Raw genomic sequence first — 26,610 nt, 5'->3', positions numbered from 1 at the left:
TACTGGTTTTTATAGATGCGGTGACTGCATAGGCTGTAAAAATATCCCAGGCGGAGGTCATAAAAAAATAGAGTCGATAAACATCAATGGCACGGAAATTAAAATAAAAGAATTCATAACTTGTAATACAAAAAATGTAATATATGTGATTCAATGTAAATGTAACAAACATTACATTGGGAGAACATCGCGTGCACTAAAAGTTCGCTTAGGGGAACACACACGAAATATAAAAAAAGGGGTCGATACCCATGCCCTTTCATCTCATTTTAAAAGTAATCATAATTGCTCTCTTTCAGAGATCTCTAGTTTCTGTGGAATAAAGGCAATCAAACCCAGTAAAAGATATAGAGACAGCGCCACACAATTAGCAAAATCAGAAATGTCTTACATTTACAAATGTAAAACACTAATACCTGGGGGTCTTAACAGCGACTTCGAATTAAAGTGGTTTCTATAATAGATATATATGGGTGAAGTTGCCTTTATTGAAATTCAAAGTCACTGGTGAAGTTGTCTGTATTGAAATTTAAAGTCACTGGAAAGATGTGGTATTTACTTTACTAAACAATTTTTCCTTTTTCTCTTTTTGTCTAGTATAGAAAGAAATAGACTGTTACAGATGGTTGCCATGGTTACATTCCGGGGAATTGTGGTGTTTCACAATTATCATCATGTGCCCCTAAGTGGGCCTCTATGTGGCCGATGTGTGCGGTTCACGGCGGTTACTTCCGGGAGTGCGTTCCAGATAGAGTCATCTAGTTGGAAGCGACACATCCGGGGGAGTAACTTCAATGCCGCACACGCACTGTATCCACACCCTTGGACCTGGATGTGAAGAGGTCCACGTCACAGACGTCACTTCCGGGTGTGGTTTCCATGACGACGCGGGTACTATTGGACAAGTAGGAGCAACTTTTTTAGTGGGAGGATCCCGGGCTCGGACACAGCACTCGTTCATAGGCCGCAGAAAGTCCTCTCCGCAAATGTCATTTCCGGGCTGGTTCCCATGACAACGCGGACGGATTTAGATTTAATTCCCTTCTTAGATAATAGGAAAGTTTTAAAGAAGGCTACTAAGATGGCATGTTCTATGGGGGCCGTTTTGTATTATTAAATTAAACATATATAGAGTGTGATCATATCTACAGTGCCCCTTGTATACAGCGGTGACCTGTAACCATGGCAACCAGCCGAGAAAGTGTTTACAAGTAGAGAAATTGTAAAGTTTTGTACTGTAAGCCTCAGTTCATGTATACAGAGGCTTATAAATTGTTATGCACACCAGTGCCTGCAGGAATGTACTGGTGTTTGAACTGTTATACACACCAGTGCCTGCAGGAATGTACTGGTGTCTGAACAGAGAGGGATGCAAAACAAATGAACTCACAGACAGACTGGGAAATATGACATAACGTACACAGAAGGTGATAGGGTAACAAAACCAACACAGAGTGAACAGAGAAGCCCAGAGGCTAAGAAACTGGGTGTCTCCCTAGTATTAGAAATGCTCAGATGGAAAAAGCAAGATGTTGTGTTTTAATACGTAGAGAACCCGAAATGCTGTTGCTAAGGGCAACAGCAAAACCCTAAAGGGTTACCAACGGGTGTGGCAGTAAACTCCTTGGTCAGAGATGGAATAATAGACACAAGGAGAGTCTCCACAATCCTAATTCTCACTTGCAGGGCCCAGGTTCAGCTTACTGCCACTAAACTGACACATGGACGCCCTGCACAGTGAGAGAGGATTATGCAGGCAGGTCTGAAAGTACAGCCACAAACCTGCTGGGTTCACAGAATAGCAAAAGAACCTCAGCAGGCTAAACGACTGACTCCAGTCTTACTGCTAGGTCTGGATTGGCAGAGTGTAGTACCAAATGCCCAGGCCTATTTGCAGTAAGCAATAACAAAATACAAAGCTACACAGTACTGGCTAACTTTCAGGAACTGACTAACCAACAAAGATTCAGCAGCATCTGCTTAATCTGAGAAGAGGCCTTATAAAGCAGGTGCTGTCCACGCCCCCCTCAGACCTCACAGACTGTGAGCACAAAAACCAGCACCGGATCCCATGCCTGTAACCACTGCACAGCAAAAGACCCGAACCGGAGTATCAGCTGCGCTCAGGTTACTCCGCTAGCACTTGTCTCCCGGTTGCCATGACGATGTGGCAGCACAGGGCAGGAGACCCTAACAGTACCCCCCCTCTGACGAGGGGTCAAAGAACCCCTACCACCGGGTTTATCGGGGAACTGCGAGAAGAAAGAGCGTATCAGTCTGGGGGCATGAAGATCACAACTGCGCACCCACGACCGCTCCTCCGGGCCATACCCCTTCCAGTGCACCAAAAATGACAGCCGACCCCGAACCATCTTGGAGTCAAGAATCCTTTCAACAACAAACTCCCTCTGGCCACGTATCAGAAGAGGGGAAGGTCTTCCTCTGGAAGAAGGATTACTAATCGCCCGTTTTAAAAGGGAACAATGAAATGTTTTATTGATACCCAAAGAACGGGGCAGATCTAACTGAAATGCCACCGGATTGATAACCCTGGTGATCTTATAAGGGCCGATGAACCGGGGGCCTAACTTATGAGATGGCTGTTTCAACTTCAAATTCTTGGTAGACAACCAGACGAAGTCTCCTAATTTGAAGCTGCAGGGTCTTTTCCGCTTATCAAAAACCCTTTTGGTCACTAATGACACAGACACAAGGGCTTTCTTCACTTTCCTCCAAATACCTCTAAGGACCGAAACGACAGAGGAACCACCAGGCGTGGAGTCCAGGGGGTCAAAAGAATTGGCCTTAGGATGATGCCCATACATACAAAGGAAGGGAGAGATCCCTGTAGCAGAGTGAGCCGCGTTGTTATAGGCAAACTCCGCCATTGACAGATGAGCAACCCAGTCAGTCTGACACTTGGAGACATAACACCTGAGGAACTGCTCCAAGGTCTGGTTAACCCTTTCAGTCTGCCCATTAGACTGCGGATGGTAGCCTGACGACAAGCTGACAGAAATCTGGAGATCGGAACAAAATGCCCTCCAGAATTTGGCCACAAACTGGGATCCGCGGTCAGAGACCACATCAAGTGGCAACCCGTGGAGGCGCACAACATGCAGCATAAATAATTCAGACAGGCGTCTGGCCGATGGCAGCCCAACCAGTGGAACGAAGTGCGCCATCTTCGAAAACCTGTCAACGACAACCCAGATGGCTGTCATCCCAGAGGATTTGGGCAAGTCCACAACAAAATCCATTGAAATGTGGGTCCATGGCTTAGATGGAATAGAGAGTGGATGTAATGGACCAACAGGAACCCCTCTAGGAGTCTTATTTCGGGCACAGATGTCACATGCCCGAACCCACTGATCCACATCCTTAGCCACCGAGGGCCACCACACCGCCCTAGATAGCAACTCCTGAGTTCTGGCAATACCCGGGTGACCTGCCGACTTCTTGGCATGGAATTCCAGGAACACTCGCTGTCTTAACCTAGGAGGCACAAACAAAAGACCTACCGGAAGGTCTGGAGGAGCCTGCTCCTGTGCTCTAAGGACTAATGACAAGAGGTCCTGGGTAATGCCCACTTTAATACATGATGGGGACACAATGGGCAACGGCTCCTCGGTGGTCTCCTGGATTGGAGCAAAACTCCGCGAGAGCGCATCAGCCTTGATGTTTTTTGACCCAGGGCGATATGTTATCAAAAAATTAAAGCGAGCAAAAAACAAAGCCCATCGTGCCTGCCTGGCATTGAGACGCTTCGCTGACTCTAAATATGCCAAATTCTTATGGTCGGTGAGAATTGAGACCACAAACTTAGCCCCCTCAAGCCAGTGTCTCCACTCCTCGAGTGCATCCTTAATAGCCAACAATTCCCGGTTACCCACGTCATAATTCATCTCGGCAGGCGAAAATTTATGGGAAAAGTAAGCACAGGGATGAAGGCGATTATCAGACACTCCCATCTGAGAGAGCACTGCCCCAATACCCATCTCAGAGGCATCCACCTCCACCACAAAAGGACGCTCTGGATCTGGGTGTCGCAGCACCTTGGCCGAGACAAATGCCCTTTTGAGACGGGCAAAAGCCGCTTTGGCCTCACGAGACCAGTGAGCAACATCCGCCCCTTTCTTAGTGAGTGCCACCAAGGGCGCCACTATAGATGAAAATCCAGCGATAAATCGTCTATAAAAATTTGCAAAGCCCAGGAAACGCTGAAGCGCCTTCAAACTAGTGGGCTGCACCCAATCCAGGACTGCCTGTACCTTGGAACCCTCCATTTGGAAACCTTCTGGGGAGATAATATATCCTAGAAATGCGATTTGCTGAACTTCAAATTCGCACTTCTCCAGCTTCGCCCCAAGCCGGTGGTCTCTGAGTTTCTGGAGGACTAAGCGTACATGCTTCCGATGTTCCTCCAGGGAATGGGAGAAGATTAGGATGTCATCTAAGTATACAACTAAGAATCTATCCAAATATTCCCTGAGCACATCGTTCATGAAATCCTGGAAGACTGCCGGGGCATTACAGAGCCCAAAAGGCATCACCAAATATTCATAATGCCCTGAGTGGGTATTAAAGGCAGTCTTCCATTCATCCCCCTCTCTTATTCGGATTAGATTGTACGCACCGCGTAGGTCAATCTTAGAAAAAATGGTGGCAGTACGAAGCTGGTCAAACAAGACCGAAATGAGAGGCAGTGGGTATGAGTTTTTAATCGTGATACGGTTCAATTCCCTGAAGTCGATGCAGGGTTGCAATGAACCGTCCTTTTTACCCACGAAGAAGAACCCCGACCCAACTGGAGACTGTGAAGGTCTGATAAATCCTTTAGCCAAGTTCTCCTGAATGTACTCTGCCATAGCCTGAGTCTCAGGACGTGACAGGGAGTACAACCTGCTCTTGGGAAGCTTAGCATTCGGCAACAAATCAATGGCACAGTCATAGGGGCGATGGGGAGGTAGTACCTCTGCAACTTTTTTGGAGAACACGTCCGCAAAATCTGCATAACACCCTGGCAATCCTGGCAAACTTAGCTGCGAGAGCCTGACTGGAAGGCTCAAGCAACTCCTGAAACAATCAGTACCCCAACTAAGAATCTCCCCAGAGACCCAGTCAAATTGAGGATTGTGGGCCCTTAACCAGGGTAACACCAATGGGGCAAAAGTACAGACAGTCACATAAAAGGACAATTTTTCAGAGTGTGTGGCTCCAATAAACAAAGAAATCTGGCTAGTGCAAGAGGTAATTTTACCCTGGGATAATGGTTCCCCGTTTAACCCACAAATCTCAATTTCCGACGCCAAGGGTACTAAGGAAACAGAGTGTTTCAGGGCGAATTGGCGGTCCATAAAAACCCCGTCGGCCCCACTGTCCACAAAGGCCTCAGTCTTGACAGTTTGACCGAGGATCTTCAAGGTCACCGGAATGATAAAAGTCTTCTTGGGAAATTCTGACTTCTGGCCTGACAGGATATTTCCCATCACCCTCAGGCCCTGAAGTTTTCTGGCTTTTCTGGGCATGATACTACCACATGACCCTTATTCCCACAGTACAAACACAACCCCTGCTGTCTCCTCCGCGTCTTCTCACGCGAGGAGAGGCGGGTAGCCCCAATCTGCATAGGCTCCTCGGAAAATTCCTCAAAGTCTGAGGTTCCCTTGGGAAAGAAGGAAACCTCGGTCTCCCTTTCAAGCCTACGCTCTCTCAGCCGTCTATCCACCCGGATGGATAACTGCATGAGCTGATCCAAGCTATCAGGCAAGGGATATTGTACCAGTTGGTCTTTTATCTGGTTAGAAAGACCTCTTCGGTACTGGTGTCTCAGGGCTGGGTCATTCCACTGGGTATCATGGGCCAACCTCCGAAACTCCGTACAGTAAACCTCAACTGGCCTTCGCCCTTGCTTAAGGATTGAAATCTGAGCCTCGGCTGAGGCCGTCTTGTCAGGGTCATCATACAACATGCCCAGTGCCGTAAAAAAAGCATCAACACTTTTAAGCGACGGACAGTCAGGCTGCAACCCATATGCCCAGACCTGTGGGTCTCCTTGTAGCAAGGAAATCACTATGCCCACCCGCTGAATCTCTGACCCAGAAGACTGAGGCCTAAGCTGGAAATATAACTTGCAGCTCTCCTTGAAACAAAAGAACTGCGAGCGATCTCCAGAAAAACGATCCGGAAGATTTACTTTCGGCTCCTTAACCCCTGAAGGTGCTGCTGCTGCGGGAGCTCCGCCAGCGGCCTGGGAGGTGTGCATTTTAATGGACAAATCATTAAATTGACGAGTCAGGACCTGCACCTGATCGACCACCTGTTGCAACGTATTTTGAGGGGTATGCTCCATATTCCCACAAAATTTCAACAGGAGTATTGGGCTGCTGAATATGTTATGCACACCAGTGCCTGCAGGAATGTACTGGTGTTTGAACTGTTATACACACCAGTGCCTGCAGGAATGTACTGGTGTCTGAACAGAGAGGGATGCAAAACAAATGAACTCACAGACAGACTGGGAAATATGACATAACGTACACAGAAGGTGATAGGGTAACAAAACCAACACAGAGTGAACAGAGAAGCCCAGAGGCTAAGAAACTGGGTGTCTCCCTAGTATTAGAAATGCTCAGATGGAAAAAGCAAGATGTTGTGTTTTAATACGTAGAGAACCCGAAATGCTGTTGCTAAGGGCAACAGCAAAACCCTAAAGGGTTACCAACGGGTGTGGCAGTAAACTCCTTGGTCAGAGATGGAATAATAGACACAAGGAGAGTCTCCACAATCCTAATTCTCACTTGCAGGGCCCAGGTTCTGCTTACTGCCACTAAACTGACACATGGACGCCCTGCACAGTGAGAGAGGATTATGCAGGCAGGTCTGAAAGTACAGCCACAAACCTGCTGGGTTCACAGAATAGCAAAAGAACCTCAGCAGGCTAAACGACTGACTCCAGTCTTACTGCTAGGTCTGGATTGGCAGAGTGTAGTACCAAATGCCCAGGCCTATTTGCAGTAAGCAATAACAAAATACAAAGCTACACAGTACTGGCTAACTTTCAGGAACTGACTAACCAACAAAGATTCAGCAGCATCTGCTTAATCTGAGAAGAGGCCTTATAAAGCAGGTGCTGTCCACGCCCCCCTCAGACCTCACAGACTGTGAGCACAAAAACCAGCACCGGATCCCATGCCTGTAACCACTGCACAGCAAAAGACCCGAACCGGAGTATCAGCTGCGCTCAGGTTACTCCGCTAGCACTTGTCTCCCGGTTGCCATGACGACGTGGCAGCACAGGGCAGGAGACCCTAACATAAATACACTGTATTATCTGTAATTACGATTGTGTGCTATGTGAATGTATTTTTAAAAACATATGAATTAAGTATTGAATCAAAATGAGGTCACTTCCTTTTGAAATGTGATTGGCTGTTCACCATTTAAATAGCTGGGTATCCTACACTCCACCCATGTCTTGAAAAAGGTCATTTAGACCAAAATGCATTGACTGACAAACAGGAGTGTGGACAGCCAGCTTTTTTTCTTCCATCCACGAAACACAGCTGAACTCTGGATCAGGTAATCTCTTGAGGAAATTATTGTTTTTTGGAGATATACCCACAGAGTTTCAGCATGGATGGTTTATGTTTTTAATTTTGTTGTTTTGTTTTTTTGGACTTTTATTGTATTTACTGTCTTATTGGAACTTTCCCCTACCGTTTGGGGCTTTTTGTACAATACATTTTTACGGTTTTTAAGAATATCCAGCCTTTTTCTTGAGAGGAAATTGAAAATGAAAGAAACCTTGATGGGCTTTGCAAATCTCGCATAATTCTGTGAGTAGGGTACGCATTCTATACCTCTGAATACAAGATTTTAAAAGATACCTTGATGTGTATAGAAATCACTCCATTCTTGTGAGTGGGGTACGCTTATTCATTTTAAATTTGAGATATTGATTCTAAGTACGTTATCTTAAAGTCATTGTGCATCCCATATGCTTTTGAAAGCTCTACTATACATTGGGAAATTTGTTCTTGTTTGTTTTGGGTATACGTGGATCAAAATAATCTGGGTCGGAAGACAAGTCCCAAATCCCACAAGAAAGATACCTTGATGAGCTTCAAGCCATTCATGACATTGTGAGTGGGGTACGCCATTCTTCATTGATTAAAGATACCTTGATGTGCTTATTTTGCATCATTCATATAGTGAGTGGGGTACGCCTTGGCTAATATTGGATATAACATCACATACAGAGTTATATTACGTCATATAATCACAAGGAATTTTTTTGTTCACTTAAAACTGTGTTACACTATATATTTTTTTTCTTTATTTCATGCACTGCATCTTTCTGAATTGAAATCAAGCATACCGTCAACTGATGGAACGACACTGAAGTCTTTTGAATAAGTGACTGCACTATATTATTGTTTTTTCCCCCATTCCCCAGGGTGGTATACCTTCCAAAAATTTGCTGGAAATGTGTAAGGGGCACTTATACAGTGGGCAAATGTGTAAGGGGCACTTATATAGTGTGCAAATGTGTAAGGTGCACTTATATAGTGTGCAAACGTGTAAGGGGAACTTATATAGTGTGCAAATGTGTAAGGGGCACTTATACAGTGGGCAAATGTGTAAGGGGCACTTATACAGTGGGCAAATGTGTAAGGGGCACTCCATCTGGGCTTTTACAATGAGGCCACACCTCCTTAATTTTTCAGGCACGTGGCTTCTGCACACGCATAAGTGCTTAGGTGGGCTCTAAAGTATTTATTCGCTTACCAAATAATTTAGCCGGCCCTGCGTGGGACTTCTGTGTTTGAAGATTTTTTTATATGGGTAAAGGGCCTCTAGAAACGCTCTGCTCAGCTGAATCAGCCATGAGTGGCAGAGGAGAGTGTGACGGCCTTTATATGGCCAGTGTATCACTCTGCACATCTTTTCTCGCCCTCATGATATGACTCTGCAACCTGTAAGCTTAGCTCTGCAGAGACATGGGAACCTATGGAGCTTTAGTTTATTATTTATTTTTGTGGCATTCACAGATTACATTTATTGCTGCAATATTCTGGCAATAGGGAAAATGTTTATTAAATTACAATGGTGCACCATTTACAGTGCAACATTGTGGCTCTTCAAGTGATAGTGTGCAATCACACTCATGAGTCATCAGTGTATGCTGTCACTTGTAGTGCCACAAGAACTTGAAGTATATTTGGACAATTTTGCCCTGGTACCCAAAGGCCAGGATTGCCAGTGCTAGCTATCAGTGCCGCATTGCGGTAGCCTGATTATTTTCTCAGGCCCCACTAGAGGACAAGGCCAGGTGCTGAATTGGCTGTGTTCTGTATGTAAAGGAGGGTATTTATTTCCCAGTTTTTCAGCCATCTCTCCCATCGCAGGCATTTTTGTTTGTTCATCTAAGGTTTGCAATGCCATTTGTCAATAGGACTCTTTGTAGCTTGGATTTTGGTGCCCCCCCCACTAAAAAACGGTGTGACAGTGGGTCAGGGTTAGAGTTAAGAGATACAGCCATCTGCAGCATGCAGAATCAGCGGGGGTCCCACCTCACAGTGCAGCAGCAGGGGCGGGCGCCCCGTCACTTGCTGCAGAGCAGGCTGAGCGGTACCAGGCAGGAGCTGTCCTGTCCCCTATTGCAAGTGTTAGCAGGTCTCCTGGGAGCCGATTAAAGGGGGAGTACACATGTACCGATGTGTGCTGAGTGATCTAGCACAGACCGCTCAGCACACATCTCTCCTCCCGCTCAGCACACAGCGCGATGTGTGCTGAGCAAGGAAGTGGGGGGGCCTTCATTTCACCCAGCAGTAAAGTGAGCGATCTAACTAGATTGTGCCTGCAATCTAGAACCGCCAATAGCGCCGCGCGGGGCAGCGCATCGCTATCGCTATGGGGCATACACACGGAGAGATGTGTGCTTTATTTCTAAGCAATCTAGTCAGACTGCTTAGAATTTAAGCACACATCGTTACGTTACCCCGTTAACTCCCGCAGACCTCCATTGGAAGAGCAACGGTCACACTTGGATTACGCTGTGAACCACACAGGTACTGCTGTAAATGCAGGTGCCCCTTCTGGGCTTAGAGCCCGGAGGCAGGCGTCTCCATTGCCTCTGGGAGTTACGCCCCTGACTCTTTGTATCCCACTAATGGAGTCCAAACCACAAAATGTTGATTGAGACCTTCTGTTTCTGATTCATGGAAATCGATGTGGGGTTTAAAGAAAATATTTAGCTATTTATCATTCATAAAAATAAAAAAAATTCTGTCTGACAGCTCCAGTCAACGTTCTCCCGCATCTTTTCAAAAAAGCGTCACCCCAAAGCCAGCCGCTACACAACGGACATCCAGTGTAAGTTGCAGTGGTGAGAACTGGGATAAGGGAATAGGCTGGGATATCATGTAACATTTGTCTTCTCTCCTGTTCAGTGAATCCGATCAATTTAAATCGCCCGCGCAAGACGAAAATGGAAGAACCCATTGTAACAAAGGTAACGAGCAACATAAATCTCATTTTTCCTTTCACTTATCTGTATTTCATTATATGCACTTCATTACATATGTGTGTACTGTAAGTGTATGTTTATACAGGCTGAGTGTCCTATACAGGGGTGTAGCGAAGGTGGTTTCGGTGGAGCGCGAGCTCCGGGTGCCGGAAAAGTTAAAGGACGCGCCGTCGCCTGCCCCCCCCCCCTTTCCCCTCTCCGCCCGCTATACCATGGGTGGAGGAACAGTCAGCCATAGAGGAAGAAGAGGAGAAGCAAGGGGGTGCACACTGACTTAACTCGGATACTACGTAGGGAACAGGGCAGGCAGAGGTGACAGCAGGAGACACGGACAGCCAGCACTTACCGGAGCTCTGCCGTCCTCTTTATATGTCTCACTGTATGCTTGTAGCTGTGCAGCGGGGTTACTTCTGTCCTGCTACACCACTCTCTGCCCCAGTTGCTCCAGCACCTCTTTCTGTCCCAGCTACTGCTGCAGCACCTCTCTGCCCCAGCACCTCTTTCTGCCCTGGCTGCTACAGCATCTCTCTCTACATTGATGCTGCAGCACCTCTCCCTGCCCCAGCTGTTGCAGCAGCACCTCTCTCTGCATTAGAAGCTGCAGAGTAACATGTATAAGCGGTTCTACTGTGGCATGATGTATATATGCGACTACTGTGGTGTGACGTGTATAAACGGCTCTACTATGGCATAATACGTATAAATGGCTCTACTGTGGCATAACATGTATAAGCAGCTTTACTGTGTTGTGTAACGTGTATAAGGGCATAAAGTGTATAAGGGGTACTACTGTGTAGTGTAATGTGAATAACGGACAATACTGTGTGGTGTAATCTGAATTGGTACTATTCTGTGGCCACTCCCATTTCCCATGAAGCCACACCCCTATACTTTTATTGCACGCCTTAGGCATATAACATGAAACCAATCCAGTACAGGAGAGGGGGCGCCGAAACATTCCCTTGCTCCGGGCTCCATGGAACCTAGCTACACCTCGGGTCCTATATCCAAAATTTTGAAATACGGAATATTCTGCAATACAGATTTTTTTGAGCGCATCTAAGATAGTGACACCTTTGCTTCAATGTACACAAAATTATTAAACATAATGTATAAAATTACCTTCAGGCTGGTGTGTCTATGAAACATAAATGCATTCTTTGTTCAGACTTGGGTCCCATCCCCAACACATCTCATTATGGTATGCAGATATTCCAAAATACGGGAAAATCCTAAATCCTTCTGGTCCCAGGCATTTTGGATAGGGGAAACTCAACCTGTAGTGTAGAGGAGCAGGTGTTACTTTAATAACCAATCACATTTTATTTTAGCACATGTACTAGGAATTCAAATCAAGAGTTTCATTGGTTACTAATACCCCTTTCACACAGCTCAACATTTCCCGGGTTATTTCACATGAACGCGCACCAACCCGGGAAATTTCTCGGTGTGAAAGGGTACAGGGTCAAAATCCCGGGATTCCTGCCCCAGCATTTCAACCCTGCAATCGACCAGGGTTGGTCCCGGGATCCTCCTGGGAACCTGGTCTGTGTGAACGGGAGCTGGGTCAATGCGCCCCGGCTCCCGTTCACTTTTTATGTAGCAGGCGGCGCTTGGAGATCATGTGATCTCTTGTGCCGCCCCCCGCCGCGTCACCGCTGACGTCAGCAACCCGGCAATATGCCGGGCTACTGACTGCGGTATGCAAGGGGTTTTACCCGGGAATGTCCCTGCATGATCCAGGGACCGTATTCCCGGGTAAGACCCCTGCATTTCTGGTGTGAAAGGGGTATTAGGGTATGCAGTAATAGTTGCAGAGAAGACACGGACATGCCAATAAAGTTATCCAAATGTAGAAACTGTTATAATTAGCTGTCCCACGCTGAGTGGTTTGTACAATACACCATGAGTCCCTGTCTCCCACATACACTGGATTCCATAGCTCAGCAAGCCTCTGCCTTCTCTGGAGTGTACTTGGCACTTTGACTGAGATTTTATGCTATTGCTGCCATAAGTGAATTGGATCTGTGAGCAGCTGTTGCAGCTGTAACTTATCTTCTTCATGTCATGTGTATGTTGGTGTCCAGTGCTCATTTACCACCACAGTTCACCTCTGCTTTACACATGCACAATAACTTATTCCATCAGTCTGACAGATTTTTTTTTTTTTGTAACTCCATTACCGATTGCACCCTGCACACCCTGTTCACATTATTCAAGATGTAAGTTTTGTAGCTATGTACAACTTGCTGAATATGGATCGTTATATCTGTAGAGTACTAAACACTGAGTTTATAAACTGCCCAAGATGAGTGGCTTCATATTACAGTAATTTGCAGTTTTATGGGGAGTGGGCCAGTAACCGTAGCAAATACAGACAAATATTGGGCCTCCTTCAGGTCCGGTTGTTATTCCGTCCTGATGCGCAAAGTATTGATGATCGGTTCTTTGCGAATGCGCAGGACCCGTTGTGCGCATGTGCAAACAGGTCCTGCGACACAGGACGCAGTGTCGGCATCAAACTGTCACTGATTGACAGTCTGATGTTGTTTGGGGGCGGGCGGAGATGGGATCTGTTTGTGGAAACAAAGGCATGTCGCTGCCGATTAGGGGGAAGGAAGAGGTCTGGGATCTCTGTCATTGCACAGAGATTTCCTGGCCTCTGTGATGGCCAGCTTGCGGGTCTTCATGGGTGCCGGGGCATATCCGATACTGCGTCCTTGGATGCAGTTCGGATTAGTAATGCAGCAGGAGGTGTGACGCCACCTGCTGCATTCCCATATTTGTGCTATCACTGCTGTTTCTGTATAAGCAACAGCGATAGTAAAGGTGTGTACATTTCTGTGAGCTAGGAAGCATGACAGGATGAGTATTTTTTAACCAGACAAACTGTAAAGCCTGTGTCATTCGCTTAAGGTAGCTAAACAGCTATGATGCATCAGGAGCAGCCTTACTCCAAGGAACATTGCTCAATTCCAAGTAGATATATGAACTATGTTTTATCCTTTTTATTTGCTTTGAAATTGCCTGTAACCTTTGTGTACTTTTAAATAATCATTATACTCTTTGTAATTCATTTTTGTAACTGTAGGCTTTGAAGTTATTCTTGACATTAAAACTCAATTGCTAGTTCTGATATTCTATGTTCTTAGACCTAAGGCCTTGTGAGGCACATGCTAATAATTTTTAAAGCGTGTATACTGTGAGCGGAACAGAAGGTCCGCTGCTGGAGGTTCCGTCTTAGATTAATCCCATTGGTGGTGGCGGACTGATATATTTTAGTGTTGGGATAATTTGCAAAATGCTAACCTCACGACCGACCGACGTGGAAGTAGTTCTGAGTGCGAGCGTGTTCCTGACAATCGGGATGCATTTTGCCCCTTCCGGTTGCAATTCCAAGCACATTTCCAACCACAGTTTCACCAGTGAAACACAAAATAAACAATTGTGAAACATGCTGCGCATCCAATTTATCACACTATACAAAACTAGTGCTAGTTCTGACTCTTCTTTAAAGCTTATATGTAGATATGAAAATAGGTGTTGAAGGCTGCACATGGAAACTGTTTTGAGTATTACTGTCAAAGCAATGAAGGAGCACTAAGTTTCAGAGGTTGCTCCCTCTGAATGAACGGGGACCACATGTAACAAAGGCGATTTTGATGTACGATCATGTATGATTCCTTTAATCCAGACGTTCCCAAACTGTGTGCCGTGGCTCCCTGGGGTGCCTCGGGACACTTGCAGGGGTGCCCTGGGTTGGTGGTCCAGGACCAATTCAAATTATTCATGGTCAATATAATAGGCAAAACCAGTGCTGGTGGCTGCCAGTCATAAAATATGTGGCCAAACAGAAGCAAATCTTGTCCCTTACCACACAACTGACCCTAAGGATGACATTTAAACGCGATCTACTTAATGTAATATTTCTTTCTAAATTTCTCAATAAGAAATTTTTGGCCTAGGGGTGCCGTGAAAAAAATTCTGATATTCTAGGGCGCCGTGATTCAAAAAAGTTTGGAAACCACTGATTTAATCTATAAATGTGGCTAAACCAAGCAGCATTGCAGAAAAATAAATGAAACGTATTTAATCGGAGAGGTGGTAGCAGGTGGGACTTTGATGTAACATGCCCCCCTTCATATGTTTTCACCTCCGTGCCTCTGGGTGCATTTCTAGTATCTGGAGGTATCTTTTCCGAGAGTGGATAGAAGGCTTACACTTTAATATAGCTGGTTGTACCATCATGGAGCACCCATGTAAAGCCAAGGCATGTTTTGCTATTCATCCAGTGCGTTCAGTGATGAGGTCCTCTGCAGCGGTGCAAGTATGTGGGTACGCTTGGGTACGGAGTACCTTAAGAATTTGGCAGTGGGTATTCAGTACCACCTGCCACACACTTTGCCATTACCACAATTATATTGTGCCACAAAGCAACAAGACCATGGTGCTTGGCAGCATGATGGCTCCTCCCACCTTGTCAGGGTTACTGGGAGTGCAACAGTGGCTGTATTTTCCTGTTATAATGGAGGCATTACTATATATTGTTATTAAATTGGGGGCATTACTATATATTTATATTATAGTGGAGGTATCACTATATATTTCTATTATACTGGAGGCATTACTGTATATTTTTAGCCTTGCCTCCAAATTCCCCCCAAAAAGGGGCGGTCATGTAGCTACTCCCACTAGCAGTATGTGGCCACGCCCCCACACAACACATGACCACACCCATTTTTCGGCGCTCAGTACCACTAAGAAAATATTTCTACTTGCACCACTGGTCCTCTGTTAGTATATTCCTTATGTTTGTGCAGTATTTATAATGCAGTATTTTGTTATGGGATGTGGTCAATTTACCTACAATCAAAATACTGACAAACATTGACCGACGGTCAAAATACAGACAAGGTCAAAATACCAACATGGTCAAATACCGATATTTAAAATACCGACAAGGTCAAAATACCGACATTTACAATGTGGACAGGTCAAAAAAGTCGACATGAGTTTTTCATAATTTTTTTATTGAAACCGACTTGTTCATACCTTACCATCCCAGTGGACCTGGAGGGGGAATATAATAGTTTGCCGAGTGCAGGGAGCCATGCAAGGGGACATGGTACACTTATATGGTGTCCATGTCGACCTATGTCGACATACACACACAAAAAAAAACCTGAAAAACCTGTGTTGACTTTTTGACCTGTTGACTTTTTAAATGCTGGTATTTTGACCTTGTCAATATTTTAAATGTCGGTATTTTGACCTTGTCGGTATTTTGACCATCGATCAATTGTTGTGTTGATATATTGACAGTCGGGATTTTGATTGTAGGTATTTCATACTAAACCCTTTGTTATGTGTGCAGTTTAGGAATTCTCACATGACATAGACTCAATCCCTCTGGTTTATATGCTGTGTCAGACTTTTCTTTTCTGTCTCTAAGGCTGACCAAGAATTAAGTCCATTGCGGACCCCCTACAGCCCAGCGCCTCACATCAGGTGAGTCAGAAAGGGTTCTACTTATTATTCAACTGATACAGAGAGAGTAAATAGGAATAATACACTCCATATTTAACAGTTATTTATACAGCACACACATATTCCACAGAGATTGCTATTGTGTTTAAACAGAATGAGTGAGTTTTTTTGCAGGTAGATGCATATTATGCACACTTACCTACTTTGCTGCCCCCTCCTCCGGAAGGAGGCAGCGTTGTAGGTGCATGGGAGCGTGGCCGGCAACAAGATGGGCGGTCCGGGGGCGTGACAAGAGGCAATGTCTGCTGTCCGGGGCCGTGACTGACAGGGAAGTGGGCAGTCTGGGGGCGTGGCACAGGATTGTGTCACCATGGCCCCGCCCCCCGCTATGCAGTGGCGAGAAAATAGGTGCTGTATAGAGGGGGGCAGAGCGTCATCGGATCCCCTCGGACCGCCCACTTGTTTTCTGCTGCGGGCGGCTGAGGAGGGGTGTGGAGGGGCTGCAGGGAAAGCGGGAGGCTTGCCCACCTTTACGGGGAAGCCGGGAGAGCCACCCGATTTTCGTGAGCCTCCCAACCATTCCGTGAGGATAGTTACGTATGATATTATGACATTGAATGTTTTATGCAATTAAAGATGTAATCCCATGAAAAAATGATGGTTCTTTTTGGTAACCTATAATGAGAAATTAACTTTTTCAGTTTTTGTTGTTTATTCAGTCTGCAATCAATCATTTACCGTTTATAAAGTGTCATGCGATTTCCATGAATTCCAGAGTCACGTAAACTATGATGTATAGATCAGAGATGCTTATGAACGCCCCTCTGCTTAGCATGCATGTCCATAGCATAGCCCCCATCCGCTTCATCCTCTGCAATCACTTGACCATTGAGGAGCTTCATGACTGACTGGCTCTGGGACAGAGAGCAGTTTACACTCTTTTTTTGTAACAAGCACAAATCAAATGCTTCCAATTCCAGCTGAGAGAAACATGGCCGCCGTAGCCATAATAATCTCTCCATGGAGCAATTCAGTAAAGACTGTAGTAAACAATTCTGGAGAATCTGCTTCAGATTTACAAAATTTGCTGCTTAAAAAACTTTTAAGCACTGTCGGATTGCAGCTGTAAATATATAATTCTGAGCTATTCACAGCTATACTACTCTGAGAGCTGTCAACCAATAGCACAGATTCTCCACCGTACCTATGTAACCTGTAGAGGGGGAGGTACTGTTGGGTACAGGTTGTTGGATAGACACAACTTAGGTCGACAGTCATTAGGTCGACATGCATTAGGCCGTCAGGGTCAATGGGTCGACACAGCCATTAGGTCGACAGGTCAAAAGGTCGACATGTTTTTTTTTTTTTTTTTTTACTGTTTTTGGCATCGTTTTCTTCGTAAAGGGACGTGGATCCCCAATTAGTGCACCGTGACCCCCCCGCAGGGCTCGCAAAGGTGCGTCGCTCTGCTACCGCTTCACTCGGCACAGATTACCATTCCAATCGTAGTCCACGTGGATCCAAAAAATTATTTAAAAAAAAACTCATGTCGACCTTTTGACCTGTCGACCTAGTACATGTCGTCCTAATGACCATGTCAACCTATTGAACATGTCAACCTAATGCACGTCGACCTTCAGTGGTCGACCTAATGACGGTCGACCTAAGCTGTGTCGACCTAACGATCGTATCCCGTACTGTTAGGGTCCTTTTTGCTCTTTGTGATATTAACCCATTTATATTGCAGCTTCTGTTCTGATGAAGATGACGATGACTACGATGATGTTGATATGTAAGTTTTAGATCCACATTGGAGATGTGATAGATTTGAATCCAGAGGAGCCCATTTTCATGGCAATCTAAGCATAGTGCATCCGGAAAGTATTCACAGCGCTTCACTTTTTCCACATTTTGTTATGTTACAGCCTTATTCCAAAATGGAATAAATTAATTTCTCTGACGTCCTAGTGGATGCTGGGAACTCCGTAAGGACCATGGGGAATAGCGGGCTCCGAAGGAGACTGGGCACTCTAGAAAGATTTATGACTACCTGGTCTGCACTGGCTCCTCCCACTATGACCCTCCTCCAAGCCTCAGTTAGATTTTGTGCCCGGCCGAGGTTGGATGCACACTAGGGGCTCTCCTGAGCTCTTAGAAAGAAAGATAGACTTAGGTTTTTTATTTTCAGTGAGACCTGCTGGCAACAGGCTCACTGCAGCGAGGGACTAAGGGGAGAAGAAGCGAACTCGCCTGCTTGCAGCCGGATTGGGCTTCTTAGGCTACTGGACACCATTAGCTCCAGAGGGATCGACCGCAGGCCCAGTCCTTGGTGTTCGGTCCCGGAGCCGCGCCGCCGTCCCCCTTACAGAGCCAGAAGCAAGAAGAGGTCCGGAAAATCGGCGGCAGAAGACATCAGTCTTCTCCAAGGTAGCGCACAGCACTGCAGCTGTGCGCCATTGCTCCTCACACACACTTCACACTCCGGTCACTGAGGGTGCAGGGCGCTGGGGGGGGGGGCGCCCTGAGAAGCAATTATAACACCTTGGCTGGCAAAAATACCACAATATATAGCCCTAGAGGCTATATATGTGGAAAATACCCCTGCCAGAATCCAGAAAAAAGCGGGAGACTAGGCCGCGGAAAAGGGGCGGAGCTATCTCCTGCAGCACACTGGCGCCATTTTTCCTTCACAGATCCACTGGAAGGAAGCTCCCTGGCTCTCCCCTGCAGTCTACACTACAAGGGTAAAAAAAAAAAAGAGAGGGGGGGCACTAAATTTAGGCGCTGTATAAATTATATAGAAAAAGCAGCTATAGGGGACATAACTCAGTTAGTCCCTGCATTATATAGCGCTCTGGTGTGTGCTGGCATACTCTCACTCTGTCCCCCCAAAGGGCTTTTGTGGGTCCTGTCCTCTGTTGGAGCATTCCTTGTGTGTGTGCGGTGTGTCGGTACGGCTGTGTCGACATGTTTGATGAGGATAATGATGTGGAGACGGAGCAGATGCCTTTAGAAGGGATGTCACCACCTGCGGGGCAGACACCTGAATGGTTGAGCTTATGGAAAGAAATGAGTGCACGTATAGACTCCTTACATAAGAAATTTGACGACATGCCAAATGTGGGACAGCCGACTTCTCAGCTCGTGCCTGTCCAGGCGTCGCACAGGTCATCAGGGGCTCTAAAACGCCCGCTACCGCAGACCCAGATGTCGACACTGATACTGACACCAGTGTCGACGACGATGAGTCTAATCTGATGCCCACTAAGGCCATTCACTGCATGATTGAGGCAATGAAAGAGGTGTTACACATTTCTGATATAAATACAGGTACCACTAAAAAGGGTATTATGTTTGGGGAGAAAAAACTACCCGTATTTTTTCCCCCATCAGATGAATTAAATGAAGTGTGTGAAGAAGCGTGGGCTTTCCCTGATAAAAAATTGGTAATTCCTAAGAAGGTACTAATGGCGTTCCCTTTCCCGCCAGAGGATAGGTCACGTTGGGAAACACCTCCTAGGGTGGATAAAGCGCTCACACGTTTGTCAAAAAAGGTTGCACTACCGTCTCCGGATACGGCCGCCCTCAAGGAACCTGCTGATAGAAAGCAGGAGGCGATCCTGAAGTCTGTATATACACACTCAGGCATTATACTTAGGCCAGCTATTGCGTCAGCTTGGATGTGCAGTGCTGCCGCTGCGTGGTCAGATAAACTGTCAGAAAATATTGACACATTAGACAGAGACACGATCCTGTTAACCATAGACCATATAAAAGACTCAGTCTTATATATGAGAGATGCACAGAGGGAAATCTGCCGACTGGCATCTAAAGTTAGTGCATTGTCCATTTCTGCTAGGAGAGGCTTATGGACTCGCCAGTGGACAGGAGATGCAGATTCTAAAAGGCACATGGAAGTGTTGCCATATAAAGGTGAGGAATTATTTGGGGATGGTCTCTCGGACCTAGTTTCCACAGCAACGTCTGGGAAGTCAGCATTTTTACCACATGTCATGCCTAAGAAGGCGCCGTTTTATCAGGTTCAGTCCTTTCGGACCCAGAAAAACAGGCGTGGAAAAGGCGGGTCTTTTCTATCCAGAGGCAGAGGTAGGGGAAAAAGGCTGCAACAAACAGCAGGTTCCCAGGAGCAAAAGTCCTCCCCCGCTTCTTCTGCCAAGTCCGCCGCATGACGGTGGGGCTCCACAGGCGGAGCCTGGTACGGTGGGGGGCCGCCTCAAGAATTTCAGCGATCAGTGGGCTCGCTCACAGGTGGATCCCTGGATCCTTCAAATAGTATCTCAGGGGTACAAACTGGAATTCGAGGCGTCTCCACCCCACCGGTTCCTAAAATCTGCCTTGCCGATTGCTCCCTCAGACAGGGAGGCGGTGCTAGCGTCAATTCACAAGCTGTATTCCCAGCAGGTGATAATCAAGGTACCCCTACTTCAACAAGGCCGGGGTTATTATTCCACACTATTTGTGGTACCGAAACCGGACGGTTCGGTGAGACCCATTTTAAATTTGAAATCCTTGAACACATACATAAAAAAATTCAAGTTCAAGATGGAATCGCTCAGGGCGGTTATTGCGAGCTTGGAAGAGGGGGATTACATGGTATCCCTGGACATCAAGGATGCTTACTTGCATGTCCCCATTTACCATCCTCACCAGGAGTACCTCAGATTTGTGGTACAGGATTGCCATTACCAATTCCAGACGCTGCCGTTTGGACTGTCCACGGCACCGAGGGTATTTACCAAGGTGATGGCGGAAATGATGATACTCCTTCGAAAAAAGGGAGTTTTAATTATCCCGTACTTGGACGATCTCCTAATAAAAGCGAGGTCCAAGGAACAGTTGTTGGTGGGAGTAGCACTATCTCAGGAGGTGCTGCACCAGCACGGTTGGATTCTGAATATCCCGAAGTCACAGCTGGTTCCGACGACACGGCTACTGTTCCTGGGTATGATTCTGGATACAGTCCAGAAAAAAGTGTTTCTCCCGGAGGAGAAAGCCAGGGAGTTGTCATCTCTAGTCAGAGACCTCCTGAAACCAAAACAGGTATCAGTGCATCGCTGCACGCGGGTCCTGGGAAAGATGGTGGCTTCTTACGAAGCAATTCCCTTCGGCAGGTTCCATGCCAGAATCTTTCAGTGGGACCTGTTGGACCAGTGGTCCGGATCGCATCTTCAGATGCATCGCTTGATAACCCTGTCTCCAAGAACCAGGGTGTCTCTACTGTGGTGGCTGCAGAGTGCCCATCTTCTAGAGGGCCGCAGGTTCGGCATACAGGACTGGGTCCTGGTGACCACGGATGCCAGCCTTCGAGGCTGGGGGGCAGTCACACAGGGAAGAAACTTCCAAGGACTATGGTCGAGTCAGGAGACTTCCCTTCACATAAATATTCTGGAACTAAGGGCCATCTACAATGCCCTAAGTCAAGCAAAATCCCTGCTCCTACACCAGCCGGTGCTGATCCAGTCAGACAACATCACGGCAGTCGCCCATGTAAATCGACAGGGCGGCACAAGAAGCAGGATGGCGATGGCAGAAGCCACAAGAATTCTCCGATGGGCGGAGAATCATGTACTAGCACTGTCAGCAGTGTTCATTCCGGGAGTGGACAACTGGGAAGCAGACTTCCTCAGCAGACACGACCTCCACCCGGGAGAGTGGGGACTTCATCCAGAAGTTTTCCAGATGCTGGTAAACCGTTGAGAAAAACCACAGGTGGACATGATGGCGTCCCGCCTCAACAAAAAGTTAAAAAGATATTGCGCCAGGTCAAGGGACCCTCAGGCGGTAGCTGTGGACGCTCTAGTGACACCGTGGGTGTACCAGTCGGTTTATGTGTTCCCTCCTCTGCCTCTCATACCAAAGGTATTGAGAATAATAAGAAAGCGAGGAGTAAACACCATTCTCGTGGTTCCGGATTGGCCGAGACGAGCGTGGTACCCGGAACTTCAAGAGATGCTCTCAGAGGACCCGTGGCCTCTACCGCTCAGACAGGACCTGCTACAGCAGGGGCCCTGTCTGTTCCAAGACTTACCGCGGCTGCGTTTGACGGCATGGCGGTTGAACACTGGATCCTAAAGGAAAAGGGTATTCCGGAAGAAGTCATTCCAACGCTTATTAAGGCAAGGAAAGATGTTACGGCAAAGCATTATCACCGCATATGGCGGAAATATGTTGCATGGTGCGAGGCCAAAAAGGCCCCAACAGAGGAATTTCAACTAGGTCGATTTCTGCATTTCCTGCAAGCAGGAGTGAATATGGGCCTAAAACTAGGCTCCATTAAAGTACAGATCTCGGCTCTGTCGATTTTCTTTCAAAAAGAACTAGCTTCAGTACCTGAAGTTCAGACATTTGTGAAAGGAGTGCTGCATATTCAGCCCCCATTTGTGCCTCCTGTGGCACCTTGGGATCTCAACGTGATGTTGAGTTTCTTAAAATCACATTGGTTTGAGCCACTAAAAACCGTGGATCTGAAATATCTCACGTGGAAAGTGGTCATGTTATTGGCCTTGGCTTCAGCCAGGCGAGTGTCAGAATTGGCGGCTTTATCATGTAAAAGCCCTTATCTGATTTTCCATATGGATAGGGCAGAATTGAGGACTCGTCCCCAATTTCTCCCTAAGGTGGTGTCAGCGTTTCACCTGAACCAGCCTATTGTGGTGCCTGCGGCTACTAAGGATTTGGAGGACTCCAAGTTGCTAGACGTTGCCAGGGCCCTGAAAATATATGTTTCCAGGACGGCTGGAGTCAGAAAATCTGACTCGCTGTTTATCCTGTATGCACCCAACAAGCTGGGTGCTCCTGCTTCTAAGCAGTCTATTGCTCGCTGGATTTGTAGTACAATTCAGCTTGCACATTCTGTGGCAGGCCTGCCACAGCCAAAATCTGTGAATGCCCATTCCACAAGGAAGGTGGACTCATCTTGGGCGGCTGCCCGAGGGGTCTCGGCTTTACAACTTTGCCGAGCAGCTACTTGGTCAGGGGCAAACACGTTTGCAAAATTCTACAAATTTGATACCCTGGCTGAGGAGGACCTGGAGTTCTCTCATTCGGTGCTGCAGAGTCATCCGCACTCTCCCGCCCGTTTGGGAGCTTTGGTATAATCCCCATGGTCCTTACGGAGTTCCCAGCATCCACTAGGACGTCAGAGAAAATAAGAATTTACTCACCGGTAATTCTATTTCTCGTAGTCCGTAGTGGATGCTGGGCGCCCATCCCAAGTGCGGATTGTCTGCAATACTTGTAAATAGTTATTGTTAACTAAAGGGTTATTGTTGAGCCATCTGTTGAGAGGCTCAGTTGTTTTCATACTGTCAAACTGGATATAGTATCACGAGTTTTACGGTGTGATTGGTGTGGCTGGTAAGAGTCTTACCCGGGATTCTAAATCCTTCCTTATTATGTCAGCTCGTCCGGGCACAGTGTCCTAACTGAGGCTTGGAGGAGGGTCATAGTGGGAGGAGCCAGTGCACACCAGGTAGTCATAAATCTTTCTAGAGTGCCCAGCCTCCTTCGGAGCCCGCTATTCCCCATGGTCCTTACGGAGTTCCCAGCATCCACTACGGACTACGAGAAATAGAATTACCGGTGAGTAAATTCTTATTTTTTTCCCCTCAAAATTTTACACACATTGGGGGTAATTCCAAGTTGATCGCAGCAGGAATTTTGTTAGCAGTTGAGCAAAACCATGTGCACTGCAGGGGAGGCAGATATAACATATGCAGAAAGAAAGAGTTAGATTTGGGTGGGTTATTTTATTTCTGTGCAGGGTAAATACTGGCTGCTTTATTTTTACACTGCAATTTAGATTGCAGATTGAACACACCACACCCAAATCTAACTTTCTCTGCACATGTTAAATCTGCCTCCCCTGCAGTGCACATGGGGGGTCATTCCGAGTTGTTCGCTCGTTATATTTTTCTCGCAACGGAGCGATTAGTCGCTAATGCGCATGCGCAATGTCCGCAGTGCGACTGCGCCAAGTAAATTTGCTATGCAGTTAGGTATTTTACTCATGGCATTACGAGGTTTTTTCTTCGTTCTGGTGATCGTAATGTGATTGACAGGAAGTGGGTGTTTCTGGGCGGAAACTGGCCGTTTTATGGGTGTGTGCGGAAAAAACGCTACCGTTTCTGGGAAAAACGTGGGAGTGGCTGGAGTAACGGAGGAGTGTCTGGCCGAACGCTGGGAGTGTTTGTGACGTCAAACCAGGAACGAAACTGACTGAACTGATCGCAGTTGCCGAGTAAGTGTGGAGCTACTCAGAAACTGCTAAGAAGTGTCTATTCGCAATTTTGCTAATCTTTCGTTCGCAATTTTGATAAGCTAAGATTCACTCCCAGTAGGCGGCGGCTTAGCGTGTGCAAAGCTGCTAAAAGCAGCTTGCGAGCGAACAACTCGGAATGAGGGCCATGGTTTTGCCCAACTGCTAACAAAATTCCTGCTGCGATCAACTTGGAATTACCCCAAATACCCCATAATGACAATGTGAAAAAATATATTTTTTGAGATTTTTGCAAATTTATTAAAAAGAAAAAACTAAGAAATCACATGTGCATAAGGGGGTAATTCAGACCTGATCGTAGCAGCAAATTTGTTAGCAGTTGGGCAAAACCATGTGCAGTGCAGGGGGGGCCGATGTTACATGTGCAGAGAGAGTTAGATTTGGATGGGGTATATTGTTTCTGTACAGGGTAAATACTGGCTGCTTTATTTTTACGCTGCTATTTAGATTTTAGTTTGAACACACCCCACCCAAATCTAACTCAATCTGCACATGTTATATCTGCCCCCCCTGCAGTGCACATGGGCCCTCATTCCGAGTTGTTAGCTCGCTAGCTGCTTTTAGCAGCATTGCACACGCTAGGCCGCTGCCCTCTGGGAGTGTATCTTAGCTTAGCAGAATTGCGAATGAAAGATTAGCAGAATTGCGAATAGAAAATTATTAGCAGTTTCTGAGTAGCTCGAGACTTACTCCTACACTGCGATCAGCTCAGCCCGTTTCGTTCCTGGTTTGACGTCACAAACACGCCCTGCGTTCGCCCACCCACTCACCCGTTTCTGCAGACACTCCCGCGTTTTTCCCTGACACACCTGCGTTTTTTAGCAAATGCCGGGATTGCCACCCAGAAACGCCCCTTTCCTGTCAATCATTTACCGAACACCAGTGCGACTGAAGAGCGCCGCAGACGCTACAGCAAAACAGCGAAGTTTTGTGTTAAATAACTAAGCGCATGCGCTCTGCGTACCATGCGCATGCGCAGTTAGCGACTAATCGCAGCATAGCGAAAATCGGCAACGAGCGAACAACTCGGAATGACCCCCCTGGTTTTGCCCAACTGCTAACAAATTTGCTGCTACGATCAGGTCTGAATTACCCCCTAAGTATTCACAGCCTTTGCTCAATACTTTGTTGATGCACCTTTGCCAGCAATTACAGCCTCAAGTCTTTTTGAATATGATGCCACAAGCTTGGCACACCTATCTTTTGGGCAGTTTCACCCATTCCTCTTTGCAGCACCTCTCAAGCTCCATCAGGTTGGAATGGGAAGCGTTGGTGCACAACCATTTTCAGATCTCTCCAGAGATGTACAATCGGATTCAAGTCTGGGCTCTGGCTAGCCCACTCAAGAACATTCACAGAGTTGTCCTGAAGCCACTCCTTTGATATCTGTGTGCTTAGGGTCGTTGTACTGCTGAAAGATGAACCGTCACCCCAGTCTGAGGTCAAGAGCGTTCTGGAGCAGGTTTTCATCCAGGATGTCTCTGTACATTGCTGCATTCATCTTTCCCTCTATACTGACTAGTCTCCCAGTTCCTGCCACTGAAAAACATCCCCACAGCATGATGCTGCCACCACCATGCTTCACTGTAGGGATAGTAGTGGCCTGGTGATGAGAGGTGCCTGGTTTCCTCCAAACATGATACCTGGCATTCACGCCAAAGAGTTCAATCTTTGCCTCATCAGACCAGAGAATTTTGTTTCTCATGGTCTGAGAGTCCTTCAGGTGCATTTTGGCAAACTCCAGGTGGGCTGCCATGTGCTTTTTACTAAGGAGTGGCTGATTGGTGGATCTCTCCACAGAGGAATGCTGTAGCTCTGTCAGAGTGACCATCGGGTTCTTGGTCACCTCCCTGACTTAGGGCCCTTCTCCTTCGATCGCTCAGTTTAGACGGCCGGACAGCTCTAGGAAGAGTCCTGGTGGTTCCGAACTTCTTCCATTTACGGATGACGGAGGCCACTGTGCTCATTGGGACCTTCAAAGCAGCAGATATTTTTCTGTACCCTTCCCCAGATTTGTGCCTCGAGACAATCCTGCCTCGGAAGTCTACAAACAATTCATTTGACTTCATGCTTGGTTTGTGCTCAGACATGCACTGTCAAGTGTGGGACCTTATATAGACAGGTGTGTGCCTTTCCAGATCATGTCCAATCAACTGAATTTACCACAGGTGGACTCCAATTAGGCTGTAGGAACATCTCAAGGATGATCAGTAGAAACAGGATGCACCTGAGCTCAATTTTGAGCTTCATGGCAAAGGCTGTGAATACTTATGTACATGTGATCTCTTAGTTT

General features: G+C 46.7%; 1 protein-coding gene across 6 annotated transcripts in view; it reads left to right on the top strand.

Annotated features, from left to right (window-relative positions):
* MAP4K1 (mitogen-activated protein kinase kinase kinase kinase 1) overlaps nt 1-26,610 on the top strand; it is a 165,775-nt gene that overhangs the window by 102,469 nt on the left and 36,696 nt on the right. For all 6 annotated transcript variants that reach the window (XM_063937909.1, XM_063937908.1, XM_063937907.1 and 3 more), the window contains 4 exons: nt 10,302-10,377; nt 10,455-10,516; nt 15,984-16,039; nt 17,766-17,810. In XM_063937909.1, coding sequence (XP_063793979.1) covers nt 10,302-10,377; nt 10,455-10,516; nt 15,984-16,039; nt 17,766-17,810 — 239 coding nt within the window. The remainder of the gene's footprint in view (nt 1-10,301; nt 10,378-10,454; nt 10,517-15,983; nt 16,040-17,765; nt 17,811-26,610) is intronic.

Source organism: Pseudophryne corroboree, chromosome 8 (assembly GCF_028390025.1).
Source record: "Pseudophryne corroboree isolate aPseCor3 chromosome 8, aPseCor3.hap2, whole genome shotgun sequence".
Classification (NCBI taxonomy): Eukaryota; Metazoa; Chordata; class Amphibia; order Anura; family Myobatrachidae; genus Pseudophryne; species Pseudophryne corroboree.
The sequence above is the reverse complement of the archived record's forward strand: the minus strand, read 5'-3'. Positions and strand labels throughout refer to the sequence as shown.